Source organism: Rhinoderma darwinii, chromosome 9 (assembly GCF_050947455.1).
Source record: "Rhinoderma darwinii isolate aRhiDar2 chromosome 9, aRhiDar2.hap1, whole genome shotgun sequence".
Classification (NCBI taxonomy): domain Eukaryota; kingdom Metazoa; phylum Chordata; class Amphibia; order Anura; family Rhinodermatidae; genus Rhinoderma; species Rhinoderma darwinii.
This window is the reverse complement of record NC_134695.1, coordinates 83,792,534-83,808,670: the sequence shown is the minus strand read 5'-3', so window position 1 is coordinate 83,808,670 and position 16,137 is coordinate 83,792,534. Positions and strand designations below refer to the sequence as shown.

Here is a 16,137-nt window from a genome sequence, read left to right as displayed (position 1 = left end):
TGTCTCAAGATTAACCACAGGATAGGGGATAACATGAAGATCGGTGGGGGGGGGGGGGTTGGACCGCTGGGACATCCACCGATCACGAAAACAGGGGTCCTGTTCCTCCGAATGAATGGAGCGGCAGGTCGTGCATGCGTCCTGCTGCCCCATTTATTCTATTTGGCACTGCCGGAGATAGCCGAGCGCTGTACTTTGCTATCTCCGGAAGTCCCATAAACTGCGAATGGAGTGGCAATGTGCATGCGCCAACTGCCGCTCCATTCATTTGGAGGAATGGGACCCACGTTCTCGTGATCGGTGGGGTCCCAGCGGTTGGACCCCCCCACTGATCAGCATGTTATCATCTATCCTGTGGTTAGGTTTATAACTTTTAATCTTGGGATAAATTAGTTAATATAAACCGAAGCCAGTGTTGTCCCAACAAGGGACCCTGGAAATCCATTGGACATGGGTTGTGGTCACTTCATGGATCCTAGCAAGGTGGTATGTCGAAAGACAGCAGAAAGGAGGTAACCCATCTTCAAAGACACTTGGCATGTTGTCAGGCAAAGCAGTAAAGATCTTGACTAAGAATTATGGAAGGTTTTCCCCAGCCTAATGCAGAGCTTCTTTAAGATAGGAGTAAGGTCTCATGCACGCGACCGTGCCCGTAATCACAGCCCGCGATCGCAGGCATGGCCAGCCGCAGTCCGCATTTTCGTGGTGTGCTCCCTTACAAAGTAGGGGAGCACCGCCAGTAAAAAACGAAAAGTAGGACATGCTCCATAATTCCCGTCACAGTTCTACGGCACGGACACCAAACCGTAGCTATACGGAAAGGAATCCGCGGCCAATAGAACCGGGCGGGTCTGTAATTGCGGACCGTATTGAGGTCCGCAATTACAGAGATTTTTCATGGTCGTGTGCATGGGGCCTAAGTGAAGGGGTTCCGCAGTATGAGGAAAACTATTTTACATGGGTTCCTGACTGGTTCAATGGTGGAAATCACTGCCCTGTCATACACCAAGGAAACACCCTACAGTAGAGCCTACTCCTATGTTAGACCCCAATGCCCAGCAAGAAAGGGGCCGGTCAGAATAATTAACATACCGTACGAGTGTTAACAAACAATTGGAGATGGTACATGAAAACGTTTATATATTGAGCGTAAAGCCCAGCGTCTGATCACATAATTCTTTAGTGACCTCAGATCCCCTTAAAAACCTAAAGCAGGGGGTGTACATTAAGAGTAACCTTACAAATGCATTACAATGGTCACAAGTCCTATTGCATTAATGGTCCTTCATAAAGATCAATACCCCCCCCCCCCCCCCCCCATTGTACTCACACAAGCCTCCTGTTGCAAACCCTGTAAGATTCGTTTTGCTGGGATCAGAAAATCAATGAGGTAACTGAGGCCATCTCCGCGGAAGGTCTTCTCCACAACGTCCAGGACTTGGCACAACACGGTGGCAGCGGTGGACTCGAATGGATGGTAGAGGGAGGAGAGGGTCTTCTGAAGGCAACTGTCCAGAGACTGAGAATCCTGTGAAGGGAGAGACGAGAAATGAGCAGCTGCTAAAGTCGTTTCCATTTAAAGACCCTCCTCAGAAGACTTCACTGCCCCCTTGGACCGAAAAATATACCCTTAGCCTTGACCTTTGCTAAGAACAAATGCACAGAAAGTTTCTAATAGGGAAACATCATCTCTTGCCTGACGCCAAAGGTGTACCCATCAGGAAGAATTGTGGGGTGACAAAAATGGCGCAATTGTATATGTGACATGCAGTAAATTATATAGGTGATGTGCGTGATTAGAAATCCACCTGTCTAGTGATGCTCGGAGAAATTATCTATGCAAGATTGCATATTTGTTGTCAGCTCGGCGGCTCCAACCACACGTCAGACAAAGACTCACACCATGTAATCTCATCACACTTCATCTCCGTCACAATTAAGATAATAAAGAGGGGGAGGGGAGAATCCATTTAAATTACTGCCATTCAATTTTACACTGATTTGGAAGAAACGATAATGGAAAGCGAGCGCAGATGTGCGAGGACAACAACACAAAAAATTCTCTCATGTTTATTGTTTCTTGCAGTCGCAGGGAAATTCAATGTGACAAGGAGCAGGATGTAGTGCAGCATGGAGCAAAGTCATGAGCCGCTGCAGCACCCAGCAGAAAACCGGAGTCACAGAAGATTTCTCTGTATGACAATAAATGTGCTTGTAGCTTGTCCATCCCCTACATAAGTACAGGTTTACCAGTCAGTGCCCGGCTGATCGGTTGGCATCAGCACCTCTGGGTATGTCCACCTTAGTGTACCACTCTACATTTATACATAGAACAATCTACATAAAAGATGAGTCGCCGGATCAGTACACGGCCTGTATAAGGGAAGGTTCACATGGCACATGCACGAAGCAGAAAAATACGAGGCTGATCTCAAAAGAAATCAGTCTGTAAAAACTAGGAATTTTTGAAGCAGATAAACCAAGATACTTTCTAAGCGTTTTTGGAACTTGAAATGATAGTTTTTAGGCAGCGTTTTTGAAACAGCAGTAAAAATGACACCTTGTACCATTGAAACAAAAGAAAGCTATCAACGGGCATATTGAAGCGCATTTCGAGCGAAACACGTTTTACGCTCAGAAATACATAATAAGCCATGCCAACATGTCCTTATACTCCAGAGCTGCACTCACTATTCCACTGGTGGAGTCACTGTGTAGATACATTACATTACTTATCCTGTACTGATCCTGAGATACATCCTGTATTATGCTCCAGAGCTGCACTCACTATTCTGCTGGTGGTGTCACTGTGTACATACATTACATTACTTATCCTGTACTGATCCTGAGATACATCCTGTATTATACTCCAGAGCTGCACTCACTATTCTGCTGGTGGTGTCACTGTGTACATACATTACATTACATTACTTATCCTGTACTGATCCTGAGTTACATCCTGTATTTTACTCCAGAGCTGCACTCACTATTCTGCTGGTGAAGTCACTGTGTACATATATTACATTACTTATCCTGTACTGATCCTGAGTTACATCCTGTACTATTCTGCTGGTGGAGTCACTGTACATACATTACATATCCTGTACTGATCCTGAGTTACATCCTGTATTACACTCCAGAGCTGCACTCACTATTCTGCTGGTGGAGTCACTGTGTACATATATTACATTACTTATCCTGTACTGATCCTGAGTTATATCCTGTATTATGCTCCAGAGCTGCACTCACTATTCTGCTGGTGGACTCACTGTGTACATACATTACATTACTTATCCTGTACTGATCCTGAGTTACATCCTGTATTATACTCCAGAGCTGCACTCACTATTCTGCTGGTGGAGTCACTGTGTACATACATTACATTACTTATCCTGTACTGATCCTGAGTTACATCCTGTATTATACTCCAGAGCTGCACTCACTATTCTGCTGGTGGAGTCACTGTGTACATACATTACTAATCCTTTACTGATCCTGAGTTATATCCTGTATTATACTCCAGAGCTGCACTCACTATTCTGCTGGTGGACTCACTGTGTACATACATTACATTACTTATCCTGTACTGATCCTGAGTTACATCCTGTATTATACTCCAGAGCTGCACTCACTATTCTGCTGGTGGGGTCACTGTGTACATACATTACATTACTTATCCTGAGTTATATCCTGTATTATGCTCCAGAGCTGCACTCACTATTCTGCTGGTGGAGTCACTGTGTACATACATTACATTACTTATCCTGTACTGATCCTGAGTTACATCCTGTATTATACTCCAGAGCTGCACTCACTATTCTGCTGGTGGAGTCACTGTGTACATTACATTACTTCTCCTGTACTGATCCTGAGATACAGAGGTAAATACATGTCTGAAATATCATGTATTTACAGCGTTATTCAATGTTTAATCTTGATTTTGGTTTGTAAAGGATAAATTGATGCTGAAAGGTGAACATACGAGCAGACTGGTGCAGGAACGCTGGCATTTCCTACGTCACGACGAACAAAAGAGCCATTTAATTAGCACAATAAACTGCCAATAGGACACGAGGGGCTTCCTGAAGGCAGACAGAGCCCGCTGCTCCCACCCGCACACGCTATTAAATGCTCTTTGTTCAGTGCTGATCTCTTAATTCATTTTTATGAATGGAAAAAGACGTAATGAGCGCTGTGTGGCGGAACTGTTTACAGCGACCACCTGAACTTTACTGCGATGTCCACCCGCCCTACACTTACTGTAATTCACCCATCTCTATCATCCACAGACCTATCGCCAGCAACTCGCACCAGGTAACGCTGGGCTCGCCCGTTGCCATATGTGCCGGCCTCGTTGTACAGATGGACTCTCTTCACGCTAATGAGTAGGAAATGAAACTCAGCTTATTTACCCAGTACACCACCCTGCACCCAAATCATCATCTTACTCAGCGCCACTAGACTGTCAGTCACTTCATGCCAAGTCTGCAACCCTCAGAACTGACGGGCAGTGACGTGGAGCGTGACAGACATGAAAAGCTCAGCTAAATGTCACCTCATCTCAGGTACTAACAGTATAAATACAGAGACTACAGGTAATAAAATGGTTGAATCGTCTCTTTTTGCCAAAGTAAGACCTCCATTCAGCAGTTAACTGTTGTCATCCAACTTTCCCAGAGTCCTGATTAGCAAACCTGCCTAGTCATCCAGCAGTACATCCAATGTTCCATCTTGAGTGATCACTCAGCTTTCCAGGACTCCTGAACATCAAGTCTTCTCTAGTTATGGAGCAATACTCTCTATTCTTCACTTTGGAGGGTTCACCTGGCTTTCCAACACTCCTGAATGACAGATCTGCCTAGTTATCGAGTTGTACTCCAATCCTCCCCCCGGGGTGGTCGCCTTAACATTTTAAGAACAGCTGAATGCAAAAACTGCGTAGTTACGGAGAAGTATGTCCTATGCCCCCCCTTAAGGTGGTCACCCAGCTTCCCAGAACTCCTGAACGCCAGTTCTGTCACATTATGGAATAAGATGGAGTGGTCACCTAGCTTTCCCACACTCCTAAATGGCAAGTCAGCTTAATTCTACAGTTATATTCTCCATCGTCAGTAATGGAGTAAGACAAACAGGTCCGGCGCTCCAATATCACCGCACAACAGCAATTTTGGAGCCTGGAGAAAATGTTAAAATAAAAAGCTGGAGTCATCTCCAGGTGTAAAGAGCAATAAACCCGGCATGTCCCTCACACTAGTCCTCGCCATTAAGCTGAATTCCACCGAAAACAAGTTCAAACAAGAAGGAAAGTAATGAGGGGCAATGAAACGTTTCAGTCCTGGAGGGCTCGCCATCTCGTCCTGACAAATAAGGAGCCGTCGCCTTCATTACCGTAATATTCCTGCTGGGAGGCCGCGAGGAGGACGTGTGAACGGAGCCGCGATTCTCTGTGCTAAGCAGATTTCTCCTGAAATGATTCATTGTCCTCCGCTCACAGCCAAATCTGCATTTCGGACATTTGGGGCAGATCAGAAAGTTCAGCTTCCCATGGACATCCATAATCAGAAAACAGTTTACTAACCAAAAGCAGGGCACCAGCTTCCTAACCCAGTTGTGGCTATTGAACGGTTGTGTAACTACAACTCCCAGCATGCCTTGACAACAGCTGGCTGTATGGGCATGCTGGGAATTGTAGTTTAACAGCAGCTGGAAAGCTACAAGATAGAGAGACAACTGGTGTATGCAAAACCATCAGCAACAGAATGTGATCCATTAGTGGGAAATTGAAAGTAATATAAACATTGTATCTATTTTGCCTAAACTTCAAGTTCCCTGAATGCAGGCTGAAGTGTAAAGAATGGAGGTTTTCATTCTGGTGGTGATAACCGCTTATATCAATATGGTTCTGTTCACATCTGCATCGGATCCTCCGTTCTGACAGACCCCATTGTAAGTCAGCGGCAGATTTGGCACAGCATCCTGGTTTCTGTTATGACGGGAGACAAGGATACAGATGTGAACAGAGCCTTAGGCTCTGTTCACATCTGCGTTGTGCTTTCCATTATTCTGTTCCGTCATAGGAACAGAAAAAAAACATTTCCGTCAAAGTACCTATTGATTTCAATGAGATTTTTTTAGCCTCTGTTGTGACGATTTCGGCTCCGTTCCGTCAAGTTTCTGTCTAAGGGCCTGTTCACATCACCGTTCGCTTTCTGTTCCGGGGTTCCGTCTGAGGTTTCCATCGGGTGAACACCGCAACGGAAAGTCAAACTGAAACCACAGCTTCCGTTTCCGTCACTATTGGTATCAATTGTGACGGAAACATCGCTAATGGTTTCCGTTCGTCACCATTCCGGCAGGTTTCCGTTTTTCAGATGGAATAGCGGAGTCGACTGCGCTATTGATTCAGTCGTTAAAACAGAAACCTGCCGGAATGGTGACGAACGGAAACCATTAGCGATGTTTCCGTCACCATTGATATCAATGGTAACTGAAACGGAAGCTGTGGTTTCACTTTAACTTTCCGTTGCGGGGGTTCACCCGACAGAAACCTCAGACGGAACCCCTGAACGGAAAACGAACGGTGATGTGAACAGGCCCTTAGGCTCTGTTCACATTTGCATATGAGGCTCCGTTAGGGGCCTCCATCGCAGATCCAGCAGAGATTACCAGAAACAACAATAGTGCAGAAAAGCTGGCGGAAACAACTAAAGTCAATAATGGGTTTCGTCGTCCGCCGGTGGTCTCCGTGTGACACCGAAACCGGCGCTTCCAGTTATTTCCTTGTTTTATTCCTCTGACTGAGCGGAACAACGGAATAACCAATGCAGATGTGAACTAGCCCTTATTTATTCCGTTTAACGATCAGTTTTTCTCTACCGCGCACGCGCATCACTTCCTACTCCAAAATAAGGCAAAAAACATAAATAAATCAATAAAAGTAAAAGACGGATGTGGGAAAAACTTATTAAAATGGAGACCAAATTAAAACAAACGGAAGCTAAACTTTCCGCTATTTTGCCAGATCCGTAAAAAAAACAAAAACTGCTACCGTCCGTTTTTTCAGTTTGGCACCCGTTTAAGTATCCGTTGCTGTACGGAAGGGTCAAAGCAGATGTCTCTCTGTTCACATATGCGTTGGAGGCTTCGCCATGCGTTGGAGGCTTCGCCATGCGTTGGAGGCTTCGCCATGCGTTGGAGGCTTCGCCATGCGTTGGAGGCTTCGCCATGCGTTGGAGGCTTCGCCATGCGTCGGAGCCTCTATCGCAAGTAGCGCAGCATGCTGCTCTATTTTGTCAGGTAAAACGGATGACACCACGAGGGAAACCCAACGGAAATCATTAAAGTCAAAGGTTATATCGGCGCCGCTGGTTTCCGTCATGCAATGGTACCAGCACTTCCGGTATTTTCCTTGTTCTGAAGCCGAACATGTACATCCACTTTCTTCTCCAGTCGATCCTAGATATACTCATATACATTATATAGGCTATATTACATAAATTAACAAGTAGCAGATGTTTCGGTTGTCTCAAAAACAAAACAAAAAAACAGGTCAGTGGTAGAGACGGACAGGTCAGTGGTAGAGACGGACAGGTCAGTGGTAGAGACGGACAGGTCAGTGGTAGAGACGGACAGGTCAGTGGTAGAGACGGACAGGTCAGTGGTAGAGACGGACAGGTCAGTGGTAGAGACGGACAGGTCAGTGGTAGAGACGGACAGGTCAGTGGTAGAGACGGACAGGTCAGTGGTAGAGACGGACAGGTCAGTGGTAGAGACGGACAGGTCAGTGGTAGAGACGGACAGGTCAGTGGTAGAGACGGACAGGTCAGTGGTAGAGACGGACAGGTCAGTGGTAGAGACGGACAGGTCAGTGGTAGAGACGGACAGGTCAGTGGTAGAGACGGACAGGTCAGTGGTAGAGACGGACAGGTCAGTGGTAGAGACGGACAGGTCAGTGGTAGAGACGGACAGGTCAGTGGTAGAGACGGACAGGTCAGTGGTAGAGACGGACAGGTCAGTGGTAGAGACGGACAGGTCAGCGGTAGAGACGGACAGGTCAGCGGTAGAGACGGACAGGTCAGCGGTAGAGACGGACAGGTCAGCGGTAGAGACGGACAGGTCAGCGGTAGAGACGGACAGGTCAGCGGTAGAGACGGACAGGTCAGCGGTAGAGACGGACAGGTCAGCGGTAGAGACGGACAGGTCAGCGGTAGAGACGGACAGGTCAGCGGTAGAGACGGACAGGTCAGCGGTAGAGACGGACAGGTCAGCGGTAGAGACGGACAGGTCAGCGGTAGAGACGGACAGGTCAGCGGTAGAGACGGACAGGTCAGCGGTAGAGACGGACAGGTCAGCGGTAGAGACGGACAGGTCAGTGGTAGAGACGGACAGGTCAGTGCATATGGCCATGGCAATCAGAATAAAACCCTCCGTTCTTTACACTGCTGGCTTCACTCACTATGGAAATAAGGGTTATGTTTCATGATTAATACACCCATTTTGGCAAGATATCAAAGCAATCTTAAGAAAATTTCTGGGCAAAAACATTACCCTTACTCCAGAATTAACCTTAGTCAATCTAGATGTCTCCTCTATATATCAACCGCAATTCTCTTTTACCACACCTTATAAGCGCAGCATAGCCAGACACTGGAAAGTAGATGAACCCCCTACAATCATTGACTGGTTAAGAGAAATTGATATGATACAATCTTACGAAAAAACTAAATGGCTACTTAACCGAGACCTAGACAAATTCCAACAAATTTGGGAAAATTGGATACAATTTTAAAAATCTGTAGATTTATCCTCATTCTTACCTAATACCGCAGTTTGATCTCTCATATAAACCCTCAGACAAGACATCTATCCACAAAATCCTCCGCATACAGGTTCAAGAGATTTAATACCACCCCTTATAAGATCAACATAGTATCGATTTTTCGACACACATTATTATACCTGATTATATTGTTTGAGACGCATTATTATATCAACTGACATTTGGCACTGAGGATGATTTGTTACCCCCTCCCTTCTTTATTTTCTGTATCCCTCCTCTCTTTGTTTGAAAATCCTTAAATAAAGAATTTACAAAGAAAAAAAAAAAGCTTTATACATAAGTTTAGAAGCCCTTTAAAGGGCACAATGGAAATTTCTACTCTGCAGATAAACCTCAAGACATGCAAATAATAAATCATTCAGTGCCATGTCCTGCGCATGGTACAAATACACCGCAAACCTAAAGTCAAAGTCTTCCTCCTGACACAAAACGGAGCAGAGATTCTCCCTAGTCCCATAACATCAATCTATATCCTAACACTGCAGACATTACAGAGGGACATGAAGAGGCCGCAGAGAAGGATGTGTGTGTGCATGGAGCCGGGCCCACCTTGTACAAGCAGAAAAACCGCAGAGGAGGATTTCTGAAATATGGAATGCAAAAATATTTCCCAGGCAAATTAACCCGCTGAATTCTCCACCTCCCAGACAGCCCTCATTATTATCTGAAACAAATGTCCCTTCCTTAAAGGGTATATCCACTTTTGAACACAAATACATTACTTATCCTGTACCGATCCTGAGTTACATCCTGTATTATACTCCAGAGCTGCACTCACTATTCTGCTGGTGAAGTCACTGTGTACATACATTACATTACTTATCCTGTACTGATCCTGAGTTACATCCTGTATTATACTCCAGAGCTGCACTCACTATTCTGCTGGTGGAGTCACTGTGTACATACATTACATTACTTATCCTGTACTGATCCTGAGTTACATCCTGTATTCTACTCCAGAGCTGCACTCTCTATTCTGCTGGTGGAGTCACTGTGTACATACATTACATTACTTATCCTGTACTGATCCTGAGTTATATCCTGTATTATACTCCAGAGCTGCACTCCCTATTCTGCTGGTGGAGTCACTGTGTACATACATTACATTACTTATCCTGTACTGATCCTGAGTTACATCCTGTATTATACTCCAGAGCTGTACTCACTATTCTGCTGGTGGAGTCACTCTGTACATACATTACATTACTGATCCGGAGTAACATCTTGTATTATACTCCAGAGCAGCACTCACTATTCAGGTGTTGGAGTCACTGTGAACATACATTACATTACTGATCCGGAGTTATATACTTCAGAGTTGCACTCACTATTCTGCTGCTGGAGTCACTGTGCACATACATTACTTATCATGTACTGATCCGGAGTAACATCCTGTATTATACTCAAGAGCTGCATTCACTATCCTGCTGGTTATTGGAAACAGTCAGCAAGAGTGTTTTAGATATCCCACAACAACTTAGCTGAGCTCCTATATTTCAGGGAGTCTGGGTTTTTTTAAACTTGGGGTACAGACGACACTTCCCATAATGCAAGTCACCAGAGCAAGCCCTGTACAGACACTGAACAAGGAGGAAATTCCAGGAGACAAGTACTACCAGATCAGACATATATCCAGTATTCTGTTTAAAGAGTATCATTTGCCTGTACGTTTCACAGACGGTCAGTCAGGACAATAGTCTTTCCACTTATAGAGATGGAAGGCAATGATTTTTGTGCTCAAACGTTCCTCTTCTGACTCCATGAACAGAACTGCTGCCTGTACTGTGTGTAGATCTGATGGACGGTAATATTTCCGTTACTCAGTTTTATTTTCCTTCTGCTGCATAATATTCTGCTATCAAGAACTGGAATGTTTTCTATCAGCTCAGCCTGGATGGGACATATCGAGGGGGCGCCGCTTATCTGACCTTGAATCCTGGTCAGCAAATTACGCCATCCCTCTAGCAGTTCATTTGAATGCCTGAAAACTCTCTCAGAATGTGGTATCCAAAAACACAGATGTAACAACATGATGTAGATAAAATAAACCACAGCAGCCAGTCAAAGAGTAGAAAGCAGGTGAGGGCTGAAGTTCGGGGGAATAACAGTGACGTCTGACAGCAGCCCATGGGCTCCCAACATGGCCGACATTGCCAGCGATCCAACCAAGACTTCGTTATTAGGATGTTGCACATTTAGTCCGATCTGATACAAAGATATAGGATTGCCCCATCTATGTCCCTATGGCAATTTCAATGGACAATAGAACAAATCACAGAATTCTGGGCCTTCCCTCTACATAGCTGTAAAGACACCCCCCCCCCCCCCAACCTCTCTGGACTCCATCAATCCTTCCTCATGCCACAGGAAACCCACCAGGGGCACCGGTCGCAAAATATCTCTTTTTCCCAGTATAAGTCCAGTCTCCGCAGCACCCACTTACTGGCCTGGGTCCCGGCAGTAAACAAAGCTCCGATTGTGGGTCAGAGCGAAAAAATTCCCATCTGTGCCACTCCTCCCTCTAAAATACCTCACTGAGCCAGTATCAGCCATGCCCAAAAATATATTAAATGCTAGTCATAGCCTCAAGTCACATAGTCCTACTCTGAGGACTGCAGAGACCGGGCTGACATGCTAGGATGTCATTCTGCGGTCCCACCAAACATTGCAGACACACAAACAGCAGTGCCGCACTCCCTCTATCTGGATGGGACCTAGAGCTCTGTTCATCCTGAGCATCCTGGTTCATGAATAGGATACCAGAACTACTGTGACACTGTACAGCACAGGGGGAAAAGGGTTAATAAATGTAACTGCAGAAACATGCTGATCTAGGGTGTGGGAAGCTGGTGACAACCACTCAGACTGAACGCAACATGATGGGACCGCGCTTAGATTTCTTCCCATAAGACAGACGATGATCTTTAGGATCCTATACATTGTCAGACATCAGCTGCAAATTGTGCTGAGGAAATGTCAAAGCAAATGTGCAAAAAATGAGGACTCACAATTTGGCTGAATGAATGCTCTGCCTGTGCGCTGCAAATTCCTATAACTGAGGGATGGTCTGCGGCCGCATGCAGCGGGTATTAAAGAAGCCTGTGTCTCGGCAGGATGTACCCGGGATCAGAAGCTTCCAACTATACACGACCCATCAATGTGGGTATCTGCTGAGCTGTTATGTACAAGCTTTTGGAAAATATCATATGGGTTACTGCTCTTCAGGTAAGACAGCAGAACTACTGCGGAGGAACTACAGATCCCATCATGCTCTACAAGTCCAAACACTCCAGAAGCGGAGCCTGGGGACACTGCGGGACTTGTGCTGCAGGTGGAGATTTAGGGTATGTTCACACGAGGTCATTACATCCGCAATGGACGGACGTATTTCGGCCGGAAGTCCCGGACCGAACACAGTGCAGGGAGCCGGGCTCCTAGCATCATACTTATGTACGACGCTAGGAGTCCCTGCCTCGCTGCAGGACAACTGTCCCGTACTGAAAACATGATTACAGTACGGGACAGTTGTCCCGCAGCGAGGCAGGAACTCCTAGCATCGTACATAACTATGATGCTAGGAGCCCGGCTCCCGGCAGTGTGTTCGGTCCGGGACTTGCGGCTGAAATACGTCCGTCCATTACTGATGTAATGACCTCGTGTGAACATACCCATATAAGCAATTAACGCGTCTTCCTTTTGACGCCTGGTAATCGCAGTGCAAAAAAAGATGCATTAAAGGAATCTTAGGCCCTGTTCACACAGGTTTTTTTTTTGAAAGATTTTGACCTGCCTGCAATTTTTTTCCGCGGTTTTCGCCCGCGGCCATTGAGGAACGCGTACAAAGAGCGCAGCGATCAACGTTCTTCTGACTCCCATTGATTTTAATGGGAGGTCTGAGGCGGAACCGCGGCATGTCCTTTTTTTCCTCGTGTGCGGCTAAAAGACAATTTCCGCGTCAAAATCAGCGCCAAGAAACTCGGCCTTAAAGGGCCCTTCACGTCTTACATCAATAAAACGTAATCACTGTATAACAAAGTTTTGCAACAAATACTTTGTGCTTCAATTCTTTACCGTTTTCAAGATTTCCGCTTGCCATCAGTGAATAAAAACATCCTTATTTCTCATAGAGGGTTTACTACAATTGTATCCAGTCTAAACAATCCTGAGCTAAATAGCCTGGGCTCCAGACCGATACATTTAACAATACATTGTAGCAAACTATCAGGAGAGGAGATAGATTTGTGTGGCTGATGGGTTTATCTCACAGAGGATTGTCTAGACTGGATTCAACTTTAGCAAACGCTCAGCTTTGAGAAGTTTTAGGTCTGGATTAAATAAGAATGCTTCCTTTCACTGAAAGCAAGCAAATGTATTGGACAGAGTAAGTAAATGAAATAAAGTATATTCGGAAGTTGCAGAACTTTATTATACGGTAATTTAATTTTATTTACATAACAGCGGACCCTTTAAATTTGATATATATATTAGCCCTGTGATGCGCATCAATATTACCTATGAAATTATAAAATAAAAAAGTTACTTATACAGAGATTAACGCGCTCCGCCGATATGGGACATTATAAAGGACAGCAGCATTAGAGATCAGCGTCACGCCTATATGACCTTCCTTATTTTAGTGATTGGTTTCTATAATAAAGCGTGACAAATACAAAATAGTAGAAACACATTTTCTATTACTCATTGCAGTGTGTAAATCCTGCACGGATATTTCCAGGGAATGAGGGGTTAATCTGGAAGCACTGAGCAGAACAAACTGCAGAGCCATCAGAACTAGCCGGGCGCAGACAATGGGATGTCAGAGAACATGGGATTTTTTTTTTTCCTCTTTTCGGTTACAAAATCTGAAGGGTGGGTTAGAACAGACGGAGAGGCGAACTATGAAACGCAAACTCAGCGCTCTCATCCACAACCACGTCGCCCACGCTGGCCGCACCTACCTCCTATTGGCCGGGATGTGCTCACATTTACCAACTCCAAAACACATAAAAATATTATAATGAAAGACAGATTTTCCTACGGTCTCTGATCTACTGGGGCTGTTGTCCTCAATCTCCACGTATATACCCGATAATGGTGCTATAACCCTCAGATAGAGGAGTCCAACCATGACAACCTGCTCACCTGACAATGAGCTGATCACTGGGGGTACAGGTGCTCATGTGTAAACATTTGTAGAATCACAGAGCGCCCATTAAAGTCAAACGGTCATCTGTAGCCCAGACCCTGTACATTCATCTGATATAGGAAAAAGTAACTCCCCCCCCCCCCCCCCCCGCATTATAAAAGATCTAAGCTATTAGGGACATATCAGTTGAAAAGCTTGTTTCCAATAAAAGCCAGCAGAATAGTGAGTGCAGCTCTGGAGTAGAATACAGGCGGTAACTCAGGATAAGTAATGTAATATATGTACACAGTGACTCCACCAGCAGAATAGTGAGTACAGCTCTGGAGTAGAATACAGGCGGTAACTCAGGATCAGTACAGGATAAGTAATGTAATATATGTACACAGTGACTCCACCAGCAGAATAGTGAGTGCAGCTCTGGAGTATAATACAGGGTATAACTCAGGATCAGTACAGGATAAGTAATGTAATGTATGTACACAGTGACTCCACCAGCAGAATAGTGAGTGCAGCTCTGGAGTATAATACAAGATGTAACTCAGGATCAGTGCAGGATAAGTAATGTAATGTATGTACACAGTGAGTGACTCCACCAGCAGAATAGTGAGTGCAGCTCTGGAGTATAATACAGGATGTAACTCAGGATCAGTACAGGATAAGTAATGTAATGTATGTACACAGTGACTCTACCAGCAGAATAGTGAGTGCAGCTCTGGAGTATAATACAGGATGTAACTCAGGATCAGTACAGGATAAGTAATGTAATGTATGTACACAGTGACTCCACCAGCAGAATAGTGAGTGCAGCTCTGGAGTATAATACAAGATGTAACTCAGGATCAGTGCAGGATAAGTAATGTATGTATGTACACAGTGACTCCACCAGCAGAATAGTGAGTGCAGCTCTGGAGTATAATACAGGATATAACTCAGGATCAGTACAGGATAAGTAATGTAATGTATGTACACAGTGACTCCACCAGCAGAATAGTGAGTGCAGCTCTGGAGTATAATACAGGATGTAACTCAGGATCAGTGCAGGATAAGTAATGTATGTATGTACACAGTGACTCCACCAGCAGAATAGTGAGTGCAGCTCTGGAGTATAATACAGGATATAACTCAGGATCAGTACAGGATAAGTAATGTAATGTATGTACACAGATACTCCACCAGCAGAATAGTGAGTGCAGCTCTGGAGTATAATACATGCTGTAACTCAGGACCAGTACAGGATAAGCAGGGACTGGTTACTATTCCTCAGTGCTTCATATTATAACAGACTCGTGACGTTACTGTTGTCTTCGGGCCTCCCTGTAGAGATTATTACCTCGGTGTTAATTATACAGTATACAGGATGTCAACAAAACACATCCCTGCAGACAAACAGCACATTATAGAGTTCTGCACGGATTTATAGTTGCTTAGTGATCATATATTAATTACTTGCTACAAATAATATACTCTGTACTCCAATAAAATCCCTTTAATCCGGCAACAGATTTATTTTTTCGCTTTTATCCAGTGGTTTTCTTAGGATAAGGATGAGTTCACATGATGCAGATTTTCATTGCAGATTTTACTCTTTGCAATAGGCTGAGATCTGCGTCAAATCCTCAACGTGTGAACTCTATTCCGGTATCTATGGGACCTTATGGGTGCTGGATTATAAGGCTTTTATTTACATTATTGATATTACTTATATTAGATCAGTATTGATAAAAAAAAGGAGCAAATGTTATGTTGTAACTTCCTAATAATATTTGTGTTACAAATTATGTGCAAAGGGATTTGGGAGGGGGGTTGTTATTTTGCACGAGGTCCATACAAGCCGCTCTATACAAGGGAAGCTTCATATCCAGCGTTAAAAATGACTGCAGGTTTTATTTTTGTGCGTTATTGCGCACCACGCAGCCCATTGAAGTCATCGGGTGCGTGAAAACAATGGACAGCACTGGTGTGTGCTACATGATATGTTAATGGACAATGATAAGTGTATTCTCTACAGGGGCTCAATCTCATCATTATAAAGGGGTATTCCTCCTATAATAAAGGCGTGCCCAGACTTAAGACCACGGCTGCAGGGTTGAAGCTTTGCATTATGAAATATGTGAATCTGTGTAGACTGTATGGACGCGAGGCTTTCATTAAA

General features: G+C 44.7%; 1 protein-coding gene across 2 annotated transcripts in view; it reads right to left on the bottom strand.

Annotated features, from left to right (window-relative positions):
- LOC142661105 (rho guanine nucleotide exchange factor 40-like) overlaps positions 1-16,137 on the bottom strand; it is a 70,401-nt gene that overhangs the window by 44,907 nt on the left and 9,357 nt on the right. For both annotated transcript variants that reach the window (XM_075838370.1, XM_075838371.1), the window contains exon 2: positions 1,331-1,528. In XM_075838370.1, coding sequence (XP_075694485.1) covers positions 1,331-1,528 — 198 coding nt within the window. The remainder of the gene's footprint in view (positions 1-1,330; positions 1,529-16,137) is intronic.